At 38.9% G+C, this 24,702-nt stretch overlaps 1 protein-coding gene across 3 annotated transcripts in view; it reads right to left on the minus strand.

The window, feature by feature from the left end:
- ADAM10 (ADAM metallopeptidase domain 10) overlaps positions 1-21,252 on the minus strand; it is a 111,370-nt gene extending 90,118 nt beyond the window's left edge. For 2 of the 3 annotated variants that reach the window (XM_007115884.4, XM_007115883.4), the window contains exon 1: positions 20,949-21,252. In XM_007115884.4, coding sequence (XP_007115946.1) covers positions 20,949-21,003 — 55 coding nt within the window. In that variant the 5' untranslated portion in view covers positions 21,004-21,252. The remainder of the gene's footprint in view (positions 1-20,948) is intronic. The other variant, XM_007115885.4, reaches the window with a different exon arrangement.
- Between the last annotated feature and the right edge of the window lie 3,450 nt (positions 21,253-24,702).

Below are 24,702 nucleotides of genomic sequence, written 5' to 3' on the forward strand. Positions count from 1 at the left end.
TAAAGGAGAAACTAACACACTATTGTAAAACAGTTATACTCCAATAAAGATGTTAAAAAAATAAAAAAAATAAAAAAATAAAAAAAAAAAAAACCTAAAAATAGAATTACCATATGACCCAGCAATCCCACTGCTGGGCATATACCAGAGAAAACCATTAATTCAAAAAGACACATGCACCCCAATGTTCACTGAAGCACTATTTACAATAGCCAGGTCATGGAAGCAACCTAAATGCCGATCGACAGACGAATGGATAAAGATGTGGTACATATACACAATGGAATATTACTCAGCCATAAAAAGGAACAAAATTGAGTCATTTGTAGAGACGTGGATGGATCTAGAGACTTTCATACAGGAGTGAAGTCAGAAAGAGAAAAACACATATCGTATATTAACACATATATATGGAACCTAGAAAAATGGTACAGATGAACTGGTTTGCAGGACAGATATTGAGACACAGATGTAAAGAGCAAACGTATGGACACCAAGGGGGGAAAGCGGCAGGGAGTGGGGATGGTGGTGGATGAATTGGGCGATTGGGATTGACATGTATACACTGATGTGTATAAAATGAATGACTAATAAGAACCTGCTTTATAAAAAAAATAAATAAAATTCAAAAATAAAATAAAATAGACTCCTAAAAAATAATAATAATAAAATAAAATAAAATACTGAGTCACTTCACCATACTCTTGAATGCACTGTTCTCAAGAGAGGTGACAAAAATGGAGTCTGAAACTAGAATCCAAAGCTATCTTACAACTAGCATAAAAAATATAGTGAACCCAAGGTATAAGAGAAAATAAAACCTCCCAGTATGGAACTTCTAAAAATCAGGACTCAATAATGGAATTATATATTGTACCAATGCATCTTCCACATTCCTTAAAAATATCTTTGAGTTTATATGTGGCTTTTTTTTTCTTATATGTGGCTTTTTAAAAATACCTCACACAAGATAAAATATCAAGAAAAAATCAAGAATGGGGAAGTTGTACTATGAGAACTTTGGGGTAGGTCTTTCATTTTCAAAATCAAAGTAGGATACTGAATTGTATTTCTTTTAAGTGGACTGAGTAGTCATAGTACAAACTCAGCTTTGCAGAGTTACTGCTTCCACTCCTTTTTCAGCACCAAAAAGTCAACTTTTTAAGTCACAATGCAGATAAAGCATTTTGCCACTTCTGATAACTTAAAACAGTAACTATGGCTGTTCTGGTGAAGCACATGTGATAACGGCTCAATTATTTGCATGGATGTAACACTTCTGGGAGAGTTATTAAACAAAGTCATCTCTTCTCGGTCCCACACACAAAGGAATTTTATGAAGCAACATAATGTTTACCTTCACTTACAAAGGACCTGAGTAATGACTTTCAGAATCTTTATAATTGAGATAAAACATGATTCACAGGGTTTAAATGGGAAAGTTAAAAACGCTACCCAGGGACATACAGTTAACAAGTCCACTTCAGTATCAGCTTCTACATAAGACCTATGTTTCTTTGTTAACTGTGCCTAAATATCAGTATTTATGATATGGTCATGGTAATACTTTAAAAATTATTGAAGAAAAGTATTAAATGAGGGAATTCCCTGGTGGTCCAGTGGTTAGGACTCAGCACTTTAACTGCTGGGGCCTGGGTTCAATCCCTGGTCGGGGAGCTAAGATCCCACAATCCACATGGTGCAGCCAAAAATAAAAAATGTATTAAATGAAACTGTATTATGTAGTTTCTCCCTCCAATACTTAATGAAACAATGGGAGAACCATGGGAAAAAACAACTATAAAAAGCAGCCCACCCTCCCACATTAAAAAAAAAAAATCCTCAAGAACTAAAACCAAGTAAGAAATGGATATAACCAGTGTGTGATAGAGCTAGCTGATATGGACTCATGAGTGCCAATTCTCTTCCCAACTGTGTTCAGTGACATGTTGGTAGCTTGAAATCAGCCATGCGTAGAGTATTCATGCTACTGAAATTAGAAATGGATACAAATCAGAGGATTTTTTTTTTCTTGTTTTCAAGAGAACCAGTGTACTAAAACAACACTGGGTATAACCTAATGGTATAATCTTTCAAAGCAGCAGCCAAGGAAATAAACAGAATACTCTAATGAGAAAGTGTCAAAGCATAGCACACTGAACTCCAGACGCTGCCCCTAACCCTCATAAGCCACACAATTCACTTTTTAAAAAAATCTCAAGAGAACAGAACCCTGGAATTCTCAAAAAGGTTGTATATGGTCATGAGTCCTGACTGCAGAAAAGTAGGTAAAACACAAATTCTATCACAGAAAAAAAACGACAGAACAAAGAAGAGCCACACAACCATGAACATGTTGAAACATACCAGAGCAAAAATAATGAAAAAAAAAAAAGCAGGCTTCCCTGGTGGCACAGTGGTTGAGAGTCCGCCTGCCAATGCAGGGGACACAGGCTCATGCCCCGGTCCAGGAAGATCCCACATGCCGCGGTGCGGTGAGAGGCCCGCACGTACCGCCAAAAAAAAAAAAAAAGCAAAAGAGAAAAAAACCCAACTGAGAAAGGAAACAAAAAACACTTAGAAACAATCCGGGACAAACTGGAATCAATCAGTCTTAGATGATATTAAGGAATTCTTGTTAATTTTCTTCAATACAACAACACTGTGGTAATATAGTAGGAGAATAATCTGAATTTGGAGAGATGTACTTTGAAGTACTTAAGAGTAAAATGACATGCATAATTTTCACTGAAGTGATTCAGAGTGGGACAAAAAGAAAAAGGACACAAACTGCTATCAGTTTCCACTTCTGACTATAATGGAGTAAGAGGAACTAAATTTAACCTACCACCATAAACATTCAGAAAACTTGACAAAATACATTGGAGGATAAACAAATGAGATAAGATCTACAATTGGCCCAACTTAACTACCCAGAGGCAGTTTCAGGTCAATATGCAGGGTAGAGGAACCCAAACAGAGCCTGCTGGTCTTGCTGAATTGAGGGGCCACGTACCTGAGTTCTGAGAGGCCAGGCATTTAGAATTTGTGGGTCAGAGTGCCAAAGAAAAGGAAGCTAACAGAAAAGGATCTCAGAGATCTAAAGAAGGGTCCCCTTACATGTTTGGCAGATTCATATCTGATCATGTGAGAGAATCAACTATCCCAGGCCAAAAAAATAAACCACAAAAAGAGTAAGCAGAACAATCTTAAAAGCTTATATCGATAGGGCTGGGAAGTGTTCATATTCCCACCATCCAGATAAGAAAGACCTGTAATATACAGAGCATTGGGTAGAGCCCTCAGGAAAACATCACCTTATTTGCGGGGCAAAATTAGCCAGAGACTAACGGCTGTTTGGGATCCACTCTAACAAAGCTTAAAGGCCATCTTCCAAAGGACTCAACTGATTCCAAGTAGTTTAATTGAACACCAAAAAAAATCTGACAGTGTTTAAAGGCGAGACAAAATCAAACACACACAAAAAAGTAAAAATCAAGAATGATCTGCATCCAATCAAAAATTACCATGCACGTAAAGAATCAGGAATATGTCTTTTTCTCTTATTACTGGAGAAAAAAAATCAGATATTAAAAACAGAAACTATAGAGATGATGGAATTAACATACAAAGAAATTAAAAGTTATCATGGGCTAACAGCTGAAAACTAGTGACAAAAAAACCCTTAAAATCAGCTGGTGGGTTAGGACCAAAGGAGCTACAGAAAAAGACACATTACATACAGAGGAGCAAAGGTATAAATGACAGCATAACTACATAAGACAGAAGATAATTCAGCAACATGTTTAAAGTACTACAAAAAAAAAACTGTCAACCTAAGATTCCATACCCAGTAAAAATATCTTTCATAAATGAAGATGAACCAAAAAAAAGGTAAAATGAACCCTTTTTCAGACATCAAAGGTGACAATTATCACCAGTAGACCTGCATTACAAGAAATGTTAAAGGAAGTTTTTCAGGCAGAAAGAATATACCAGCTGGAAACCTGTGTTGACACAAACCTGTGTTGACACAAACCTGTGTTGACACAAACCTGTGTCGACACAGGAACAATGACTATAATGAGAAAATAAAAAAGATTTCTTCTCTCATTCTTTAATCTCTTTCAAAATTAAGTGATTGTGTTCAAGAAACACAATGTACTATGGCATTTATGATACACATAGAATTAAAAGGTATGATAATACAACACAATGGAGGAGAGGAGAAATGAAAGTACACTATAAATGAAGTGGTGTTTTATTTAAAGGTATACATTGATAAGTTACAGGTGTATACTGTACACCCTAGGAACAACCTCTAAAAATATATACTAAGCAGGTATATCACATAAGCCAATATCAGAGATAAAATGAAATCATTTTTTAAAGCAAATTAATCCCAAAGAATATAGAAAAAGAGGGGTAAAAAGGACTATGAACAGATAGAACTAACAGAAAACAAACAGTAAGATGGTAGTTTTAAACTCAGTCTTATCAATAATTACATTAAAAGTTAATGATTTAACCATCATTAAATGAAAGTCATTTTCTTATTTTTCAAGAAAGAAAATGTTAATACATGCTGTCTAAAAGATACTTTAACAAAAATAAAGATGAGTTAAAGTAAAAAGAATGGGGAAAGTTATACCATCCAAACCCTAATCCAAGAAAGCTGGAGAGCCTACAGTATTATCAAAGTAAACTTTAAAACAAACAAACCAAAGGAATAAAAAAAAAGAGGGATTAAAAAAAGACATTTCAGGGGCTTCCCTGGTGGTGCAGTGGTTAAGAATCTGCCTGCCAGTGCAGGGGGCATGGGTTCGAGCCCCGGTCCAGGAAGATCCCACATGCCGCGGAGCAACTAAGCCCATGTGCCACAACTACACTCTAGAGCCTGTGAGCCACAACTACTGAGCCTGCGTGCCACAACTACTGAAGCCCGTGCACCTAGAGCCCATGCTCCGCAACGAGAAGCCACCGCAGTGAGAAGCCCACGCACCACAACGAAGAGTAGTCCCCACTCTCCACGACTAGAGAAAGCCCGCATGCAGCAATGAAGACCCAATTTAGCCAAAAATAAATAAATTAAATAAATAAATTTTTTTAAAAAGGACATTTCATAACCCATCGAAAGAACATAACAATCCCAAATGTGCATCACATAACAGAGCTTAAAGTATGTGAAGAAAGAGCTGACGGGGGACTTCCCCAGTGGTCCAGTGGGTAGGACTCCCCTCTCCCAGTGCAGGGAGCCCAGGTTCAATCCCTGGTTGGGGAACTAGATCCCGCCTGCATGCCGCCACTAAGAGTTCGCATGCCGCAACCAAGAAAAAAAAGGAAAAAAAATCCCGCATGCTGCGGCTGGAGATCCCACATGCCTCAACGAAGATCCCGCGTGCCACAACTAAGACCTGTCACAGCCTAAATAAATATATTTTTTTAAAAAAGAACGAGGAGGACAATTTTTCAAAAATTAAAAATGCTGACAGAACTGAAAGTAGACAAATCTGTAAATTATAGTTGGAAATCATAAACACTCCTCACTGAACAAGTAGACAAAAAATAAGGACTGAACACTATCAAACAACTTGACCTGATTAACGTTTACAAAATAGTCCACCCAACAATAGAGTATATATTCTTTTCACAGGCACATGGAGTATTCACCAAGATAGACCTTAATTCTAAGCCATAAAGCATGTTTACATAAATTTTAAAAGACTGAAGTCAGAGAGTATGTTTTCTGACTACAGTGCAATTAAATCAGTAGGAGATACTTGGAAAAATTGCCAAATATTGGGAACTTAACACACTTCTAAATAGCCCTAGGGTCAAAGAAGAAATCAAAAGGGAAATCAGAAGGATTCTGAATTTACTGCAAAGAGCACAAGGGAACTTTACTGATTAGTGTAAATGTTCTATATTATTATTATTATTATTATGGTGGTGGTGGTTAAACAACTATATACCTTTCTCAAAATTAACTGTTGAATTTTATTGTATGGAAATTATACCTCAATAAAGCTAATTAAATTTTTTGTAAAGAAAAATGGTGAGTCAAAGTGGTAAGCATATGGGTATTTGGCCTTTCTTTTACTCTTCTCTAAGTTATACACTTTTTCAAAAAAAAAAAAAAAAAAATCCAGAATCTAAAACAAAGACAATTCAAAATAGTCCAGCTTGTCCTCCCTTCAGGAAAATAAATAAAATCAACATTCTACTCACCTCCAAGAAACTATTAAGCATCCTATAATGGCTCATTATTCATAAGTAACTATATTTTTGTTAACAGGACAGACATAAATAGTAAAAGTTGGAGGATATAAAAGAGTAAATGACAACCAGTGATCCCAACATGCAAATCCTACACAGGAAACCTGACCCAGAACTTACAGATTTTTCCATAAACACGAAAGCATTCCCATACTTCTGATACAAGAGTCTATTACTTGAAGTAATATTCTACTACTTGACAATAATATTGGAACCCTCCCCATTTTATCTTCCTTAAGATTATCCAGGTATCCCCAGCAGCAGCAGTACACACCATAATTACCCCAAAAATATCTTGTGAAAAACACCAACACTGTCCTGCCTCTCCAATCCCACTTTTGTACCAGAAACACAACCTTAAAACAACTAGGGAAAAATCTGTCCTAACAGTCTGAAAGATGCACACTATTGGCAAAACTTCAGCAAGCATACATGTCTGCTCAGTTCAGAATCCAGGTCTCCAGTGATGCTTCTGATTAGAGGAGCCTAGTTCAGAAGACTAGTTTACATGCCTGTGTCCTAGATGCAAATGAAAGGCTGGGGAATCTAAATTAAGGAGATGAAATTCATAAGGCTGAAAATGTGCCAAACAAAGCAAGGTTCAAAAGGTTCTAGACAATCAAAAACCATTGCAAATAACTGGCCTCTTAGCTTCCACTCTTGCCCCCCAGAGTCTATTTTTCACACAGCAGTCAGAGTAATAATGTTCAAATAAAGTTACATTGTGTCACTCTTCTGCTCAAAATCTTCCACCCCTCACCCACCCCCCTCACTCGCTGTTCCCCCTCCACAGCCTTCATCATGATTTATAATCTAAAAAAAAAAAGTCATAACCATGGCTGATAACGCTAAAGATGATCCTCATAAAGGGCTGTATTCCGCCACTCCACTTCCATACCGGTCTCACCTTATCTTCTACCACTCTCCCCTTACTCTGTGTATTACAGCCACATTAGTCTCCTTATCGTCCCTCTGCCTGGAACATCTTCCCAAAGCAGGGTTGGCACACTATATTCAGATATCTACAAAATTTCTTCAGAAGCTTTATCTGATCACCCTATCTAAAAGCTTATGTCCCAATCATACTCATTCTAATATCCTGCTCTTCATATTATTTTTTATTGACATATCCCTCTACCAGAAGTTCCATGAGAACAAGGACTTTGATTTGTTCAATGATGTACCCTCATTACCTAGAACAGAGTAAGAAAACAGGTGCTCAGTAAATGTTTGCTGTAAGAATTAATGAATCCACTCAACATTTCATGGAAATTTCCTTTTTCATTTGAATTTATAAAGAAAGCAGCCTATACCTTGTTGATAAGAAAGCCATAAATCAATCATCAGAAAATGTGATCTATGATACTCATCCAAGAAGTATCAGAATTTCTAACAGGTCTAGTATTTGCGAAGTGCTACTTCTTAAAATTAAAATTATTATAGATCTATTCGCTAGGTAAGTGTTTTTTTAATCTTCTACTGATGCTATGAGTGCATTTCAGGTATTTGTCTCTGCAACTACCTATGCGGCTTTCATCACCATTTTGCATGACTTTCTGCACAGTTAAAAATGTTATATCCTTTCCGTAATGAAGTTTTTCAATAACCGTGGAAGTATATGGTCAACATATCTTACTTTATGTTTCAACAGTTTAGCAAGCATTATCTTTATTTATAAGTCACGTGTTACAATCCCAACCGTGCCACTTACTGGTTGAGTGATCTTGGACAAGTTACCTACCTCTCTGTGCCTCATTTTCCCTGTCTGTAAAATAAGTGAAATAGCAATACCTATACCTAACAGTGTTTTTATATGGATTAAATTACTTAATATATGTAAAGGGGCTTAGAATAGTGTACAGTACATAACAGGTAAGAATTCAGTAAATTATGGCTAAATTAATTAATGAATGTATTATCTCATTTCACCCTCATAACAACTTTGCAGGGCAAGTACAATTAATCTTAAGATAAGGCACAGAAAGGTTAAGCGACCCACCCAAGACTACAAAACTTCCTTTTTTATACATTTATTTATTTATTTATTTATTTATTTTTGGCTGCATTGGGTCTTTGTTGCTGCGCACGGTCTTCCTCTAGTTGTGGCAAGTGGGGGTTATTCCGCGTTGTGGTACACAGGCTTCTCGTTGCAGTGGCTTCTCTTGTTGTGCAGCACGGGCTCTAGGAGCGTGGGCTTCACCAGTTGTGGCATGAGGGCTTGGTAGTTGTGGCTCACAGGCTCTAGAGCACAGGCTTAGTAGTTGTGGCACACGGGCTTAGTTGCTCCGCGGCATGTGGGATCTTCCCAGACCAGGGCTCGAACCTGTGTCCCCTGCATTGGCAGGTGGATTCTTAACCACTGCCCCACCAGGGAAGTTCCCAAAACTTCCTTCTAGCTCAAACATTCTGTGATTCTAAATTTACCCTAAAATGAAAATGGGTTTTTTAAAGTTTCATCTTAGGAATATAGCAAAGTTTACAAGTTTTATTGAGTAAAATCAGATAACAATGAAGACATTCTACATTTCCCCTTTTAGTCTAATTTTTGCAGTGAATGACAAGTGCTAAGTGCTTTAATAATATTTTTTAACAGGAACACACAGTAGTTGAGTAAAAGCAACTTGGTTTCTATAAAGAATATTTTAACCCATGCAACCTACCTAATTCTTTTTTTTTTTTTTTTTTTTTGCGGTACGCGGGCCTCTCACCGCTGTGGCCTCTCCCGCTGCGGAGCACAGGCTCCGGACGCACAGGCCCAGCGGCCATGGCTCACGGGCCCAGCCACTCCGCGGCATGTGGGATCCTCCCGGACCGGGGCACGAACCCGCGTCCCCTGCATCGGCAGGCGGACTCTCAACCACTGCGCCACCAGGGAAGCCCCTACCTAATTCTTTTAATTAACTGGGCATATAAAAATAATGAGCAAAACCAATACACTAACAAAAATGGTATTTTCATTCCATTTTAAAGTCAATTAAAGTAAAAAAGATTAATTATAAGCTTTGAAGGCTTTTTTTCCAGACATACTCTTAGAAAATTGGAATTCTTATGTAATTCATAAAAAGTGAAATAATCTAGTTCAGTAATCATTCATCTATTCACTCAGCACATATAATGGGCACTTACTATATGCACTATATACTATATGGGCATTGTTTTAGATGCTGGGAGTATAGCAGCTAACAAAACAAAATTACTGACCTTAGGAAACTTTATTCTAGAGAAGGAAGGCAGACAATAAGACAAACAAGTAAATAATTTCATTTCTTTGGCGCATAATCAATTTTTTTATTTTATTGAAGGATATTTTATTTACAATGGTATGTTAATTTCTTCCGTACAGCAAAGTGACTCAGTTACACGTATATATTTTTTCATATTCTCTTCCATTATGGGTTATCACAGGATAATGAATAGAGTTCCCTGTGAATAAGTAAATAACTTCGGATGGCTAAAAGAGTGTTAACACGGGGTGAGTGGATAGAGAATGCCAAGGAAGGGGTTTGTATTATATGTATGTATTTATACAAGGTAATCAGAAGACTTCATAATATTTCAGTAAAGAGTTAGAAAGAGAGCAAAGTACAACAATGTGAATGCACTTAAATACTACTGAACCACACAGCTAAAAATGGTTAAGCTGGTAAATTTTACGTGTATTTCACCACCATGTAATTTTTTTTAACTTAAAAAATAAAAAAGAAAGAGGGTAGATAATACAGCAATCTAAGGGGGAAACTGTTCCATGTAAAAGGATCAGCAAGTGCAAAATCCCTGAGACAGGAGCAAGCCTGGCAATTTTTAAAGAGCTCTGTGTGGCTGATGCAGAAATGAACAGTGGGGAAGGACTGGGGGCAGGAGGTAGGGAGAATAAGCATATATGTACCTCAGGTAGGACCTCAGAAGCCACTACAAGGACATTGGATTTTACTTAAAATATTAAGCCACTGAATGGGTTTTTAAATTTTTTATTTATTTTGCTATTACTTTTTTGTTGAGGTACAATTCACAGAACATAAACCTCACCATTTTAACCATTTTAAAGTATACAATGTACCAGCGGATGGTTTTGACCAAAGCAGCTTTTCAACACAATCACATTGACTGCTATGTTGAGAAGAGACTGGGAGAACAAGAGAACAGGGAGAAGAGTTAGCAGGTTTTACGGTAATTAAAGTGAGATGGATGCGGTAGCAGTGGAGCTAATGAGAAGTTGTCAAAATTTGCATATACTCTAAAGGAGAAGCTGACAGGATTTGCATGCAGGGTGTAAGTGAAAAGAGGAATCAAGGATAACTCAAAGTTTTCTGCCTAAGCAACTGAAGAATGGAGCTCCCATTTACTGAGATGGGAAAGACTACAGGAAAAAAGACTGGGGTAAGAGGAATCAGAGGTCTGGTTTTGGACATGTTAAGTTTCAGATGCCCACCAGACATCTAGCTGGAGATGTAGCTGGGATACAGGAGTCTAGAATTCAAGAGAGAGTCCTGGGCTGGAGATACAAATATAGGGGTCATCATCATATTAGGGGTTATTTAACACAATAAGTAAGTACCAGCACAGAAACTTCTTCTTCCAAAGGTCTGTTGCCATTTAAATTAACATGTGATTTGTGGCCCACAACAGACTACTATTTTCTTCCTCTAATTTAAATCCTTTATTTAGATGAAATAGATCTGTACAAAAGGAATCATAGCCTACAAGTCTAGGAGTAAAAAACAAAACAACAACAAACAATGCAAAAAAACTAATGTTAATGTTCTGTTGCTGCCCCTGAATACAGAACTGGAGCTTCTTTTATCACTGATATATTACCCAAGCAGGGCAACATGAATGACAGGGAAGGTAACAGGAAGGACTCAATGGACGGCAATCTTTAACTCCTTTTCTCCCTTCTGATAAAGAATAGAATACTCACTGAAGACGTTCTCATCATGTAAAGTCCTTAACAATGGAGAAACAGATCTGTTACTAGACAATGATGAAAATAAAGTACATTTAACCTAGAGTACAGTAAGATGTTAGTAATCTGACATCAAAGGAAAATGACAGGTTCCACTGAGGAAAATTTCTAGATAATTGGGGTTTATCTATGTGCCTAATATCTTTCCTTTTGAACCATTACTGATTTTTTTTTCCCTCTACTTTAACATCTTCTTGAGCCAGGCTCACCCTTATTAACATCTTTAACCTAAGAGGTCATAATGATATGATAACCTCTAGGCTATTATGTTATTGTGCCATTGTTCCTACATAAAATAGCTCCATCCTGCAGTGTAGTTATTCTGTCAATGTCTCCTTTCTCTACTATTACTCTTTTTTACCTATACATAAAAGCATACCAACAGTGTTTTACTTTCTAGTCCTTAGTTGTAGTTGCCAGAAATCTGGCCTTCACAAAACATATAATAACTCACATGGTACTTAGTACCTACAAGCTCCATGGGAAATCTGAACACTTAAAAAATAAAAAAAAATCTTCTTGGTTATGTAAGGACAATGTCCTTAACCTTATGAGATGCATACTTAAGTATTTAAGGGTACCAACTTACTTTAGGGGTTCAGAACAGAAAAAGAATACATATAAAGAGCAATAAAGCAAATGTGGTGAAAGATAACCACTAATAAACTTAGGTTAAAGGTATATAAATGTTAACTGGACTATATATACTTCCAACCTTTCAGAAAATACATACATTTTTAAGATAAAAAGTTAGGAAAAATTGAACAGTATATCAAGCAAATGCCTATGTGTAAAATTGGTAGAAGAATAATTGGACTGGACCTATATAAGATGCAGAAAACATATAATTAATTTTCAAAAAAAAAAACTAAAAAAGTAAAGCAACACCAAAAAAAAAAAAAATCACCTACAATGCAAGAATAGCAGAAAAAAAATGGCCAGCAGGTTCTAAGCAGAAAAAACATAACTCAGTCTCCTTGCCACTGGAGATCTTAAGGCGCTCTCTCCCTTTTCACAATTTGAGAACAGTATTTTATTTCCTGTGACTGTTTTCAAAGTCACCAGGATACTGGTATTTACTAAAGGTAATCCAACTTTAAAAAATGTTTTTTTCTTTTTCTGTATCACAAAAGTTTTGTAATAGATACTTTTCTAAAAGATATAACCTATATCTCACCATCAAGAGATTTAGTATCTGTCCTCAAGCTTTTAAAAGATGAATACATGTATAAATTTATCTGTGACAAAACTGAAATGGTATTATGCATAAAATGTTCTCTAAGGTGCTTCTCCTGTCTTAACTGTAAACATTATCTAATGTCAAAAAAAAAAGAAGAAAAACAAAAAACCTTTCAAAGAACTTGACTGACCAGAAGTCAAATGGCTCAAATACTGTGTAAGTACAAAGAGCCTAAATTATGCTCTGATGGCAAAATGACCCAATCTTCGTACAAAGGCAGAATCTAACAACCTCATTATACTTTAAGAATCATACCTGGAATATAGTAACTATGCCATAAATGCTAACCATTATGATTATTTCCCATATTCCATGGGTAGGCAGCATCTTATTTCTCAGGAATGCTTGCAAACAAAAGCTTCCTTCCTAACTCCTGAATCCCAAACATACAATCTTCTGTTCCAATCTAAATTAAATATAAGAGTAGGGCAAAAAAACACAGAATGAAAATTTCATTAACATCAGGGGGAAAAAACAGAGTATATCTTACTGATGGTGGATAACACCTTTTTGTGGGAGAGCAATATTATGTAAGAAATAAACTTGTTTTCTTATTAATATCAAAGAAAGTTGATAGTACAGTCTTAAGGATGGGGGAAGGAAATCTGCAAAAATCTTTTGACATTACACATCTCCCTATTTACAGAAAAACTCAATTACAATAAATGAGAGGATGTGTAAGAATAAGCTAAGGCTGGCACACTTCCATTCGTCAGAAAAATTAGTTGTAATCAAGTTGTTTTCTACAGACTTTTCACTTGTGTAATTTTAAAATTAGGAACCAAGAGCATTTTTCCACAATTTTAAAGTGTATTTCCTTCCTAAGGAACTTGAGTCATCAACTGTGTCTTAGGCATCACACTGGGTTGACCAATGCTTCTTATATTTGATATGTATTCACTCTGATCTTGAAGCACTAAATACCATTAACAAAGCTGTTCTCTTGTATGACAAAGGTAGACTTCCAGGAACTATAGTGTCCTATATTTCAGTAATATACTTAAGTGCCTTAACTGCAGTCTTGGAAAAGTTACTTCTAAATTGTGACTTCAAACTTAAGCCACAGTATCTATTTCTTCACTAGAAACCAGTCAAAGCATTTTCTACAAATATCTACACCTAAGAGTTACAAGTGAAAGCTCAAAATAGGAGAGTATGCCTACAATTATAAGCATATTCCAACATAGCCACTTTTTCAGATAAGCTAGTCTCTAAGAATTAAAAATAGTAAAGTTAGCTGGCTCAAAGTGAAATTATAAACTATAAATTGTAAACTAAATCTATCACAAAGGACATAAAACATCAATAGTGAAAACCTACCAAATGTATTAAACTTCAACCACTTATGAAATACAACTTAAAAATCCAAAAGTGGAATAGGTACATAATTTAGATTTCTGTGCTGATTTGAAATGCCTTTACACCATTTCAAGTAAATGCAAACATAAGTACAGACAAGGGACTTTGACTTTCAGTCCGCCACACATACACACACACACACACACACACACACACAAAATGGCTCCAGCCACCACTGCAATGTTGATATATATTTACCCCACACTTTGCATTTTATCCTAAACCTACTCTCAGCACCTCACCCTTCTCCCATATTGTACCCCAAACCATCTGCCTCTGCCTCCTTCCAGGAAATCTGATGTGTAAATAAAACAATTCTGCCAAAGGTGCTACCAATGACAATAAGGGGAGGGAGGGATGGAGTTATGAAAAAGACAAGAAAGTTTTTGAGTACTTATGAGTTAAAATTTTGAAGAAAATAAATTGTGAAAAGTTGAAGAGTAGAATTAATTCTGAAGAGAGATTTGCAGAGTAAGCTACTGGTTAAGTGCCTCAAAGTATCTTTCTACAGAAACTAAAATCCTGCTAATCCATGGCTCTTCTGGGTTAACAAGACACTGGTTTGGTTTGGTTTTTAGATAATCCTTATGGGCTATCAGTCATTCAATCACTATTATAAATTAAGAGAATCAGATTTTCTTCCCAAATGCAAACTCAAAGATGAAGAATGGGCAACGCTGGAAAAAAATTTTTTTCCTAACTGTAGTGCACAGAACACTGGAAGAGGAAGGCTTCAATAGGATAAGAATATGGGGAGTTTATGTGACTTGAGTAATCAAGACAGTAAGCTATCAGAAATAACAACAATAAAAAAGATAAGAGGACAAAGATGGCAAATTTCTGCTAGAGCAGAGTTTCTCAGCCTCGGCCCTAGAGACATTTTGGCCCGATAATTCTTTGCTGTATGGGGGCTGCCGTATGCATTGTAAAAGATGTTTCACAGCATCTCTGGCTTCTACCCACTAGATGCTAGCAAGCATCCCTCAAGCTGTGACAACCAAAACTATCTCCAGACTACTTATAAATATTTCAGTGTCTGCTTGTGTATACATTTTAACTACACATTAATTTTTTAAAAGCTACAAACCACATAAATACTAAGATGTAAATTCATAATAACAGGCATTTTAAAAGACTGAATGATTAATAAGTGATAGAACTGTGTTCGAGAAGGAATTATGGATTTCTCAAATTCTATTTGTTAATGTTTGATAATGATGTTCTAGTATTTCAACTTCTAAAAATACATTTATTTATCTATATTTTGTAACTAATAGATTCCAAATGAAATTAGGCCTGGAAACAACATATTTTTAACAATATTTGCACAGCACTTTACAATCTCTTCAGCATTTTTACAAACTTACCCCACTTAATTCTTAGGAAAAAAGAAGCAAATTAATGTTCCACCCAATTCGTAAGTATAGGATTCTATCTGTATTCTTTTGAAAACTAAATCCAAAGTTCAAAGTTGTTCAAAAGATATGCGTACATATATATCTCCTGCAATCATTAATGCAAGCAAAAATAAACGGAAAGAAAATTCTGCTCCACAAATCGTGTATGTACATTTGCCTCAAACGCAGAAGTCACATTCTTTTCCCCAATTTGTGTCACAATTCACATATAATCAACAGTATCAAACATATTCTTGAACTGAAGAGCCTAATTCCAACTGAAGGACAGTAAATATATACTTGTAAGGTAAAAATATACTCTTTAATGTACCTTTAACTTCTCCCCTCCACCTCAAATTCACCAAACTTCTATCTCCCAACTGTCAGGAACAATGCTTCCCAAGTGACTAACCACAGATTACTAAAGAATTGTACAAAGTTTTAACCAATGCCCAACAAAAGTATTAGTTTGCAAGTAGGATAAAATTCAACTCTGACACACATCCCAACCTATAACCTTCAATCTAGATTCAAGACCTTAGACACTTTCAACTTCAAAGGCTGAGGTCCTCAAAGCTTTATAAAACTACACTCTCTCCAATGCAACAGCCTCTAAGATCCAAACTCAACACAGAGTGAGCCCTCAATAAATTGTGATACCTTCACATTAAACATTTGCCAAGTTTTACCAGTTTTTCTTCCAAATGATTTCTTGTTGTACCCGTATTTGTTTCTACAATCACTACCCTAACCCAGGACTCAAATCACCCAGTTCATCAAGCAGCTAATTTATTCCTTATTGTATCATATCCCAACTGCTCAGTCAACCAAAATTCCACAATACTCTTCTTCATAGTTATCATGGCCTATTATATGAATAATGAGAGTCCCAGTCATTATGGCCCAGTTAGCATTTCTCCTTATTTCCTGCCATAGACTCTCCATTCCAGGCAAGTAAGCCTACATGCATCTTACTATACTATAAGCCATTCTCTTCTATCTCAAAAAGCTCTCCCCAACTGGCTGATGTCCCTCCAGCTTAATAAATCCTCCTTTCAACTGCAGCTACAATACATAATTGGAACTCTATTTTTATATCTTGGCATTTCTGTCTACTCTGACAAACTCAATGTTTTTTCTTCTCTTATCACTCAACACTGTGCCGTCATGACTCCTACTAGCCACAGACATACAATAAACACTGGTGACTAAACAGCAATGTTCTTACTGTACATGTTCTCACATTGTTTAGTTGGAATTGTAGTGGCTTCAGAATGAATTCACCCAACATCAAAGAGAGTCTACACCCCCTGAGAACTATTCTCAGTACTGCTATTTCCTGCAACCTAGCTAGGACAGGACTGTCCCCACCCCACTAGTCCTAAGACAAAGCCTTCACACTGCTAGACAGCAGTGTTACTGCCCTCATAGGAATCTAACTGTCAGGATTATTCCAGTTTTTCCATTTATCCTTAGTATTGCTCCCTTTTCCAAGTACAAAAATTGACAGCTAAACCAAGTTTAGCCCAAAACTGTAAGCTGTTCTTATACTAACCCTCAATCATTTAAGATTAAATTCAGCCCATTTAAAAGGGACACAGGAGTTTCCCTGGTGGCACAGCGGTTAAGAATCCGCCTGCCAATACAGGGGACACTGGTTTGAGCCCTGGTCAGGAAGATCCCGCATGCTGCGGAGCAACTAAGCCCGTGTGCCACAACTACTGAGCCTGTGTGCCACAACTACTGAAGCCAGCGCACCTAGAGCCCATGCTCCGCAACAAGAGAAGCCATCTCAATGAGAAGTCTGCACACCGCAATGAAGATAGCCCTCGCTCTCTGCAACTAGAGAAAGCCCATGCGCAGCAACAAAGACCCAATGCAGGCAAAAATTAATTAATTAATTATTTTTTAAAAGGTATGAGGGGGTAATGGGTAAAACGCCCAGGCTTTGAGGTCAAAGTGGCTTGGGTTTGAATATCTAATTCACCACTTAGCAGGTGGATGATGCCAGAAAAATTATTTCTTCAAGCCTGTTTCTTCAAATGTAAAATACCACCACTCTCTCATATATGTTGAAAAGCGAAACTTCTAACACAATATCAGATACGCAACAGACATCACAGAAATGTCCCTTTACTCTCCCTGCTCCACCCTGCAAGTCTGTAAGATAATTTTTAAAATATTAGATAATAGGGCTTCCCTGGTGGCGCAGTGGTTGCGCGTCCGCCTGCCGATAATAAACACCTTTGAAGATCTTAAACAAGTTATAAAAGGGAGATCAGAAAAGACAGGCGCTTGCCATGCCCAGTTCCCTCAAACCCTGCTACTCAGAGAGGTCCTGTACACACACAGAAAAGATACTGCTAATGTAGGGGATGGCTTGAAATGGGCCTTCTCAAGATGATACAGCTAACTGGATTATCAACCTCAGGTTGAAAAGATGAAGAGTCAGAGCTCCTTAAAGATAAAGACAGGACCTCCCTGGTGGCGCAGTGGTTAAGAATCCGCCTACCAATGTAGGGGACATGGGTTCGAGCCCTATTGTGAGAAGATCCCACATGCCGTGGAGCAACTAAGCCCGTGTGCCACAACTACTGAGCCTGCACTCTAGAGCCCACGAGCCACAACTACTGAGCCCATGTGCTGCAACTACTGAAGCCCGTGTGCCTAGAGCCCGTGCTCAGCAACAAGAGAAGCCACCGCAAGGAGAAGACCGTGCACCGCAATGAAGAGCAGCCCCCGCTCGCCGCAACTAGGGAAAGCCCGCACGCAGCAACGAAGACCCAACGCAGCCCAAAATAAATAAAAATAAAAATAAATAAATTTATTTTTAAAAAAAAGATAAAGACAAGAAGTCTGTCCCCTTTATTAATTTCATAGGCCCTTACTTGCTGGTAAAAGTGAGAGAAATAGTTTAAGCTTAAACTTTGATACTTTTAATACTTTTGACCAAACTTCCAGAAAGCTTATTTCTTTATAATGCATGCTACAAAGTAAAGCATTTACACCAGATTTTTTAATATAAAAAACATGTCGGAATTCCCTGGAAGTCCAGTGGTTAAGACTCCGCACTCTCACTGCCGAGGGCCCAAGTTCGATCCCTAGTTATCAGGGAACTTAGATCCCCACGAGCCGTGCCTCCATCAAAAAAAAAAACACAAAAATATGTCATACTCTAAAGTTCATTTAAAGTATGATTTCATTAAACCAAAACATGGGATTGAATTTACTGCTACAGCTAAAATACCTGTGGACCTCTCAAACACACCAATTAATTTTTTTAAAAGAGGAGAAAGAAAAAACATCAACTCACCAACATATTTGTGTTAAAAAGTATAATTCACACATACATAAAGATTCTTTGGGCTATATTTAATCAGAATAGTTCTAATAAATTTCTAATGTGGTTGCATAAAATGAAGTATTTTTATGTATATATTTGAGTCATGTCTACATAGACACTTACTAAACTCTAGAAAATTTATGGTATCTTCCTACAAATACAGCATAGGCTGGGACATATGCAAGAAATAGACAACTTTAGAAAAGTTTAGTTTTATGATTCTAAACACATTCTTTTCCAGCTTCCCACCAACACACTAAGAGCAAGAAAAAACTAATGCAAAACAGTGACTGACGAATCGGATAGGGGAAAGCAACTAAAAAGGATAATTAAGTACCTAAAAACGACTTATACTTTAATAAAGTTAAATCCATATTTCCACTACAGCTTCTTCTAGTCGAGACAAACATATCATTCTCTCATAAAAGAATCTGAATGTATTCTATTCTATCATCCTCATAAAAACTTCTTACAAACTTGACCATAAAAGCTCAGATTTGTAGATAAAAATATTATATATTACAATTAAATCACAAGTATCTCCATGCACCCAAAAGCTACAATCTTGATGCTAATTTTTAAATGAAAGATTTCTTAGTGTCTTTTTGAAAAAGTTCTGCTTAAAACCAACATCAAAAACTAAGTAGCCTTTTAACCAATGTTTAACGCGAAATGGTACTTTATAAATGACTCCAGATTTACAAAATTTTTGTTTAAAAAGGGCCTTAGCCCACAAAGATTATGCTGTTAATTTATACTTTTTCTTCGATCATCAGAATACACCAGTTTCTATTCTTACTGTTTCACTCTTTAAAAGCAAAGGACATTTTATAGACTACTGCTCATCAGGAGTTTAAACTGCCTCACGTGGACGCCTTACTTTTTACTACCTCATTAGAAACCGGTGTCTAACAAAAAGTGAAAACAGAAATTTCTTGTAAGCCACATTTAGGACATAAATACAAATGTAAAAACAAAAGCCCTTATACGGGGTATCCAGCACAGATATTTCACACTAAACATCTACTAGAAGCTCCTAATCTGTTTCGCTAGCAAATGAACACTACAAACTACAATAGAAGTCTACCTACAAAGTATCATCCTCAGACCAAGTAGAAGACAGGACAAAAATATGCTTGGCTCTGCAGTCAAAGTTACAAAGAAAAGAACAAACACAATCCACTACATGAAATATTCAGATATTTTCTAAATTATCAAATTTGTCTATACTAATCCAAAGCACTCCGGAAAAATTTCCAATCCAATTCCTTTAAACATATTTTAAGGTCTTTAAGTATACTATGGAGGAAGTCAAAAAGTTAACCTAAAATAAAGCACTTTACACAACAACAAAATGATGCAGCTGGTCCTGGGATACACTGGAAATGAAAATCTTCTTCAAAACTGTAGTAATCAAGAAATTATATGCTTTTAGCACACTTAACGCCAACGTGGGGGGTGGAGGGTTGCCACTGTTTTGACAATCCACTAATTACACTATATGTCTACTCCACCTGAGAGTTTAAGAAAACTCTTCAAGTTGGGTCACCGAAGGACCGTCCCTCTAAAAGACGCAATCCAGCCTACAGATCAGTGAACATCCCGAAAACGGCTTATCTTTCTCCCCACCAAAACCTTTCCCCTGGGCAACAAAATGTTTCCCCTGAACATAAACACACCCTACCGCTATCTCTCTCCGAACACCCGGACAGAGGCGGGGCACTCTGGAGAGCGGTAGCCGCCCGGCTCAGACCAGCAGACGACCACAGTTACCCCTCCACGGGCGGCCCCTCTTCAGAACCGGGTCGGTCTGGATCGCCGCGCCCGGTAAAGAACAATACAATCGCAACTTCCCACGAGCCTGCGCGGCGGTTCTCCGCGACGGAGCGGACTCCAGAATTCGCCACTAGGCAGAAGCTGGGGGCGGAAGGGTGAGGAGGGTGAGCGCGGGACCACGATGGCAAGACCGGGGGTCCCGCGGCAGTTGCCCGCCCCGGCGCCCGTCGAGCAGGCTGGAGGGATGGTGCCGCCGGCCTGAGCGCCACCCGCTCTCGCCTGGCGACCTGGATCTCGACTTTGCTTCTCAGGCAGGCGACCCCAGGCTCCCCTGCTGCTGGGGCGGCAGGGGGCGGGAAAGGCCTCGCCGAAGGCTCGGAGCCTCCTCGGCCCGCCACGGAAGGGAACGCAGTCGGGGCGCGGGGGACAATAGGGAGCGGGGAGCGCTGCGCGCCCGAGTGGCGCCGCCGGCCGGCCGGGCTGACTGACGCGCCAGCCGCACGGAGCGACTGGGCTCCGCTCGGCCCGGCCGCCGCTGCCGCTGCGCGGTCTGCCGTGCTCACCGCGCCCCCGGCGCTCGGGGTCGTGCCTCACCTCCCAGTCCCGCCGCCCAGGAGAGGAGCAGAATTAACACTCTCAGAAACACCATCTTCCGCTGCCGCTGCCACCGCCTCCTCCTCACGGGTTAACAGCAGCACATCGATCCGGAGGGAGAAGCTGAAGAGGCTTGGTCCGGAGCCTCCACGGGGAGCCGGGACCACCCCCGGCAGGAGAAACGGCGAAGCACCTCCCTCCCGCCCCACTTCAGGGGCCGGCAAAGCTCCCAGCACCTCCAAAACAGGGACCTCCCTCCCCCTCGTTCGTTTCCTTCCTCCCTTCCCCGCTTTCCTTCCCTCGCTCCTTCCCTCTTCTCTACCTCCCTCCCACCGAGCCCGGTACCTCCGCCTCCTTCCTTGCCACGTGACACGCGAGCGCCCAACCAGCAGGCGGAGCCGCACCCCTTCCTCCCGCCCTCCCCCTCCCCCAGGTGCCCCAGGGGCGCGCGCATGCGCGCTGCGGCTGGTTCCCGGGCTGCTAGGCCAGCCGCTGCTTCCTGTCCGCAGGCGGAGAGCGGGGATTGGGCTTGGGAGGCGGGGTTTCCTGGGGTTCCGCCCCCGGACCGGAGCGCAAATCTGTGGACCGCACAGGGCTGGTTTTTAGAGCCGATGAGTACTGTCTCTTGGGTTAAAATGGGAGAGTCAAGGGGCAGCTGTTCACTTCTTAACTTCACAGGGAATGGACATTTTGGTTACTTCTTTTTTTGCCTCTCAGGGTGCACGACGTCTACTAAGTAAACAAAAGCAAAGTCCCCCACCAAAAAAGCCAAGTGCAAACAAGCGGTAATTACATCGGAGACAGCCGCCAACAATCAGAACCTAAATGTAAAGATCTTCCAGCAGAAACACAGCCTGTCATATCTTTCTGATCGCTTTACAAATTTGTGACACAGATCAGGCCTTAGCCATTCTGAAAGCATGCCGCCTCAACCACAGGGTACGGAATCTCTAGCCCGAAAAATGTCCTATTTACCACTCTCTCTGTTCCATCTCTGAACAGAACTGTGGAATCTCCTTCACCCCAACTTCTTTGAAGCTACTATTTGATTTCTCAGTAACTCCCTTTGATTCTTTAAACTAGTATTCCATGGATTAAAGACTTAAACATAAGACCTGAAACCAGAAGACTCCTAGAAGGAAACGGGAAAGCTTGATGTTGGTCTTGGCAATTATTTTTGTATGCGACACCAAAAACACAAGCAACAAAAGCAAAAATAAATAAGTGGGCCTACCTCAAACTAAAAACCTTTGGCATGGCAGAAGAAAGAATCAACAAAATGAAAAGGCAACCTTCAGAATGAGGGAAAATATTTGCAAATTGTATCTCTGAGAAAGGGTTAGTAACTAAAATATATAAGGAACTCTTACAACTCAATGGCTAAAAAGCAGACAATCCAATTTGAAAATGGGCAGAAGAACTTAAAAGACATTTTTTCAAAGAAGACATCCAAATGGCCAATAGGTACATGAACAGATGCTCAGTACCACTAATCATCAGGGAAATGTGAATCAAAACCACAGTGAGATATTGCCATGCTGTTAGAAAGGTTATCGTCAAAAAGACAAGAGATACGTGTTGACAAGGATGTGGAGAAAGGGAAACCCTTGTGCATTGCTGGTAGGAATGTAAATTGGTGCAGCATTACAGAAAACAGCATGGAGGTTCCTCAAAAAATTAAAAATAGTACTACCATATGAGGGACTTCTCTGGTGGTCCAGTGGCTAAGACTCCATGCTCCCAATGCAGGGGGCCCTGGTTCAATCCCTGGTCAGGGAACTAGATCCCCCATGCCAACTAAAGATCTCACATGCTGCAGCGAAGATCCCACATGCAGCAAGGAAGATCCCGTGTGCTGCAACTAAGACCCAGTGTAGCCAAATAAATAAATAAATATTTAAAAAAAGAAGAAGAACTACCATATGATCCAGCAACCCCACTTCTGGGTATAAAACCGAAGGAAGTGAAATCAAGATCTTGAAGAGAAATCTATACTCCCATACTCATTGCAACATTATTCACAATAGCTACAATATGGAAACAACCTAAGTGTCCCTCTATGGAGGAATGGCTAAAGATGTGGTATATAGATACTGTGGAATATTATTCAGCCATGAGAAAGAAGGAAATCTTGCCATCAGGGATGAACCTGGAAGGCATTATGCTAAGAGAAATAAGTCAGAGAAGACAAATACTGTGTGATCTCGTTTATATGTGGAATCTAAAAAAGCCAAACTTAAAGAAACAGAGAGTAAAATGGTGGTTACCACGGGCTGGGAAGTGGGGGAAATGGGGAGATGTTGGTCAAAGGGAACAAACTTCCAGTTGTAAGATGAACAAGTTCTGGGGATCTAATGTACAACATGCCGACTATAGTTAATAATACTGGTAAGCATTTTGCAATATATGTATATCAAATCAACATGTATACACCTTAAACTTACACAATGTTATATGTTGATTATATTTCAATAAAGCTGGAAAATATTTAAAACTAACTAAATAAATAAAAGTAAACAATTCAGTGGCATTTAGTAAATTCACAGTGCTATGCAACTATTACCACCATCTACTTCCAAGACATATTCATGTGACAAATAAGAAAAAAAAAACTTGTATTTCATGAATTAGAACGTTTCAATGACATCTAATTAGTCTTCATCTATTTGGCATCCTGCTTCAGGAGGCTGAATTAAAAATATAAGTATTAATACTATTAATACTAATAATAATTTGGAATTCCTACTTCTTTTTACTGTGTACTTTTTTTACAATTTATTACCATATGCTTCTTTAATTCTCGTTTTGAAAAATGAATTATTACAGTTTTTAAAAATTTATTTATTTTATTTATTTTTATTTTTCGCTGTGCTGGGTCTCCTTGCTGGCGGTGAACGGGGAATACTCTTCGTTGTGCGCGGGCTTCTCATTGTGGTGGCTTCTCTTGTTGCGGAACACGTGCTCTAGGCGCGTGGGCTTCAGTAGTTGTGGCACGTGGGCTCAGCAGTTGTGGCTCGCAGGCTCTAGAGCGCAGGCTCAGTAGTTGTGGCGCGTGGGCTTAGTTGTTCCGCAGCATGTGGGATCTTCCCGGACCAGGGCTCGAACCCATGTCCCCTACATTGGCAGGCGTATTCTTTTTTTTTTTTTTTTTTTGCGGTACGCGGGCCTCTCACCTCCGCGGCCCCTCCCACTGCGGAGCACAGGCTCTGGACGCGCAGGCTCAGCGGCCTCAACCACTGCGCCACAAGGGAAGCCCCGAAAAATGAATTATTATAGTTTTGCTCCAACATTAGTAAGCTCAAAAATTCAGTCAGAAGTTCTAAAATCATCAGTAGTGTCCACTTACAATGAGATGTCTATAAGGATGGCAGAATCTCAAGATTTTTTTTTCTTTCTTAAAAGATCCAATCTTAGGACACAGTTACATGAAAATATGACATTGCATATACCCTGTGCTTATTACTATTTTCTTTTGGTGGTGCTGTGAACAAATGTTTTGATTTTCTAGCTATTAGACCATCTTGTGGCATGTTTAGTGTTGCACAGTATTTTTTATAGTTAATTCCAGTGGTTAAAGGCAAATGGCATCTTCTCTTTAATTTCAACTGGAAGAAAACCAAAATCGTGTTTTACATTGCCAAGGTGATCACCAAAAATTACATTTAAGATTGTATCTCGGGCTTCCCTGGTGGCTCAGTGGTTACGAGTCCGCCTGCCGATGTAGGGGACACGGGTTCGTGCCCCGGTCCGGGAA

Source organism: Physeter macrocephalus, chromosome 11 (assembly GCF_002837175.3).
Source record: "Physeter macrocephalus isolate SW-GA chromosome 11, ASM283717v5, whole genome shotgun sequence".
Classification (NCBI taxonomy): Eukaryota; Metazoa; Chordata; class Mammalia; order Artiodactyla; family Physeteridae; genus Physeter; species Physeter macrocephalus.